The 3,709-nt window shown below is 40.0% G+C and overlaps 1 protein-coding gene across 1 annotated transcript; it reads left to right on the top strand.

Annotated features, from left to right (window-relative positions):
* Positions 1 to 811: 811 nt before the first annotated feature.
* Positions 812 to 3,425, top strand: LOC119273499 (factor of DNA methylation 3-like). The gene is made up of 5 exons (XM_037554645.1): positions 812 to 923; positions 1,033 to 1,404; positions 1,489 to 1,764; positions 1,879 to 2,079; positions 2,984 to 3,425. Exons 3-5 carry the CDS (start codon positions 1,543 to 1,545, stop codon positions 3,245 to 3,247), a joined length of 687 nt encoding a protein of 228 aa, XP_037410542.1. The 5' UTR covers positions 812 to 923; positions 1,033 to 1,404; positions 1,489 to 1,542; the 3' UTR covers positions 3,248 to 3,425.
* The last annotated feature ends 284 nt before the right edge of the window (positions 3,426 to 3,709 follow it).

Below are 3,709 nucleotides of genomic sequence, written 5' to 3'. Positions count from 1 at the left end.
GTTCAATCCAGATCCGCGAGGGTTTACAATTTCGGATCGATATATAGGCAGCGGCGGTTCGAGGTGCTGTTCGTTTGCTCGAAATTTGGCACGATCTAATGAGATGTTTGGAAAGAAACGCGCCGTTTTTGTTTTATTTTTATTTTTTGCTCTACATGGATTCCTCGATTGTTATATGTGTTTGGGTTTCCTTTGCTCCTACATGGATTGATAGTTGGTACCGTCTCTCTCTTGCAAATCCATGCCCTGACGCGCTTCGGTACGGCCGCAGCCTTTCTGGTGTGAGATGCATGCTCTGTTTATGATTTCTGTGCGCTCAGATCCTGATGCTCGAAACAAATGGTTGGAAATAGTCCTTCTTTGAGAGTTTGCACTGCATGTTGGATGTCGTCTGAACAACATATGCTGAATGTGTGCATGCATTTGATTTTATATACCCTTCTGATTTAATCGGGTTTTTCCAGCCATAGGTGCCAAATGAGCTGAAATGTTTTCGTAGTTAGTACCCTTATCTGGGAAATATTGTTTTCGATACAAGTACTTGGTTTGCCAGCTGCAAATTAATCCCAAATTTGTCTTAACTTGTTTTTTGCAATCAGTTGTTTTTAGCAATAGCTGCCAAATTAGGTGAAATATTTTGGTCGGTGGTACTCTGATCTGGTAGATGTTGTTTTGGATGCAAGTTTTTGGTTTGCAAGCTCCAGATTTGTCCCTTGTTGCTCTTTTATGGGGCAAATCGGCAGGCGGGACCATTCTGATATCTAGTAAATAGAATATGTTTGAATCTTTGAAATCATGAATTTTGCACAAAAACAGTAGGACAGAGGCACAACAGCCATCGTGACACAGTATTGTCGCTGATAACAACCGTATTATCTCTTTTGACAGAATGGCGGAGCAAAGGGAGCAGCTCTACAAGGAAGGTTTGTGTTTATCTTTTGCTATTCGCATCAGCATGCATGCATTTCTCTGCTCACACTTTGAGCTTTCACGTGTTTAATAACCTTTTCAAAATGAACCTCTCTTTTCCAGAAGCTCGTAAGATTCAGGAGGTTGTTTGCAGGTATTCGGAGAGGATTATCAATGATAATCAAAAGCTTAGTTCTGAACTGGAGTCCAAGAAGCATGATCTTGACTCAGTTTCCAAGCATCTGGACGAGCTAGCAAGGAACTATGAGCAAGAGAAAAATGAGGCAACTTGTTTTTGCAATTATAGATGTTGTGAAGCCTACTTATGTTTGTGTTTATCCGTAATTCCGTATTGATAATGCAAAAGGAGAGAGAAGCTGCTCCATTATTGAAGTTAGAGCAGGAAATCAGGCAGAAGGAGCTACAACTCGCTGAATTAGAGCAGGAAAAGCTATCCCAATCCCTTGATAAACTGGTTTCACAAATTAGGCAGAGGTAACATCTTTTTTTTCTTTTTTTTGTAATTTTAGATTTTGAGAAGCTTAGCTATCTGAGTGTTTGTCTGTACTGATAATGCAGAAGGAGAAAGAAGACGCTATATTATTTCATACGTCAGAGGAGTTAAGGAATATCATGCAGCAACTTGAGCTAGAAAATAAACAGTTTCACAGCAAATGGGAAGCAATGGAACACATGCAAGGTGATGAAGACTCTGAATCAAAGAAGAAAATGGCTGAGCAAATTCAGGAGCTAAAAGAGCAGTGTGAGACAGTACAGTCATTTGCACAAACTTTGGTTATCAAGGAAAGGAAAGCCAACGATGAGTTGCAGCTTGCTCGGAAGGCACTGATGCGTGTAAGTTAACTCATTGATTCAGTATCTGTGCATGAGATGGTGATGCGCTGCTGTTATTGATTTTGCATAACATCTGAAATTCATTCTCCTTCTAACCTGTTGCATTCTCTACAGGGTTTCCAGGATCTTATAACTGGCCAAACATCTATATGCATTAAAAGGATGGGCATCCTTGACCAGGAATCACTTGAAAAGGCTTTCCAGCAGAAATTGTCAGAGCATGATGCTGCCTTATTTTGTGCAAGATGGGAGGCTGAGATAGGAAATCCAGATTGGCACCCTTTTAAAGTTATCATGGTTGATGGAAAACAGCTGGTATAGATCTCTCTACTGTTGCTACTGCACAATCAGCTTTCTCTAATACTACCTCTGTCCTGGTTTATTGTCTCCTTTGTAATATATACTAAATTTTGACCAAACATTTAACTGACAAAATGTTAGTGCATGTCACCAAAAAATATATCATAGTTTTCAATGATATAATTTTTCGTGACATGCATAAACATTTTATTATTTAAATTTATGGTCATAATTTGGCACAGAATACAATGGGGACCAATAAACCAGGACAGAGGTAGTATTCTGTAATTGTGCGTCATTGCTTCTGCAGTAGGCTTTCGGCTTTGCAAATGTTTCCCTGGTACATCTGCTTCTTAATAAACTGTGGTAGAAACTAGATGTGCATAGTTTAATATACTCCCCTAGATTTTCTTAATTAATCCAAAAAGAACAAATCAGCAGAGAACAATCTTTTCTTCATGGTGTGCTGCAAGTGGTCTCTGCATGCAGATTTTGCAGTGAGTTTTTTAATAGCTTGGTTTAGTTTTGTAATATAACACTAATGTATTCATAGGTCAGTTAGTTCTCTTTTATGTACAACAGTTAATTATTCAATGGATGGTTGATTACTGAATCTGTTAACTTAGACATGTATGTGTATCACTGATCAATAATACCAGGTTAGCTAAGGCATGACTTTCAAAACATAATAATATGCTGTGTCACACGAGTTTGGCTCCTTGCTTGTAGAGTGTTCAGCTAATGCATAGATTCATTGTGTTACCTCTGAGAACGTATCTTAGTGTGTGCTACTCGTGGTTGAACAAATCACTATAAATAGCAATCTTAGCTTGTTCATGAAATGCAGGTGTTTGAACCAATTAAATAGTTTGTTTGCCTTGAAAAATGTTGTCATCTAACAGTGTGTGCTCCATTGTAGGAAATTATCTCCGAGGATGACGAGAAGCTTCGGGCTCTGAAAGATGAAAATGGCGAACAGATCTATGCTGTGGTGACAAAGGCCCTGCTTGAAGTCAACGAGCACAATCCCAGTGGCCGCCATCCTGTTAACGAGCTGTGGAACTACAAGGAGGACCGGAAAGCCACCCTGGAAGAAGCCGTTGAGCACCTCCTGAAGCAGTGGCGTGTGGACAGGAGCAACCTCAGGAGGAAGCGCATTGAAGAAGATGCTGGAAGCACTTAGTCAACTGGACATGACGGGCTGAAGTTTCTGGCAGTACTTAATAAGTTTTAAGTAATTAATAAGTTGGACATGAGGTTATTTTGGCCCTGGCGTGTTAGAGCAGTGAGACTCTTGACGCCGAGGCAGATGGTTTCCGGTAAACTTATAACCTTTTAGTTGCGGTGGTGGTGTAGCATTGCCATGAATGCTTGCTGGTTATCCTCTTCAGGTTTCTCTGGGGTTTGACACTGATTTGATGTGAATGAAGGTGCAGTTTGCCTTTGATTTGGGATCAGCTTCTGGATGTTAAAGTTTCCATGCATGCCTAACAAGAAACAACTGCTCTGGTTTACTTTGCTGCTATTTCTTGGCTTTCTACATCTAAATTCCCTTTTGTTACCCCTTTTGTTCTAAATTTGTATAAGTTCTAATCCTCTAGCCGAACTAAATCGTCCATCAGATCTTCCTTCACTCCTTTCGTCA

The sequence above is a fragment of the Triticum dicoccoides genome, chromosome 3A (genome assembly GCF_002162155.2).
Source record: "Triticum dicoccoides isolate Atlit2015 ecotype Zavitan chromosome 3A, WEW_v2.0, whole genome shotgun sequence".
Classification (NCBI taxonomy): domain Eukaryota; kingdom Viridiplantae; phylum Streptophyta; class Magnoliopsida; order Poales; family Poaceae; genus Triticum; species Triticum dicoccoides.
This window is presented reverse-complemented; position numbering and strand designations above follow the sequence as displayed.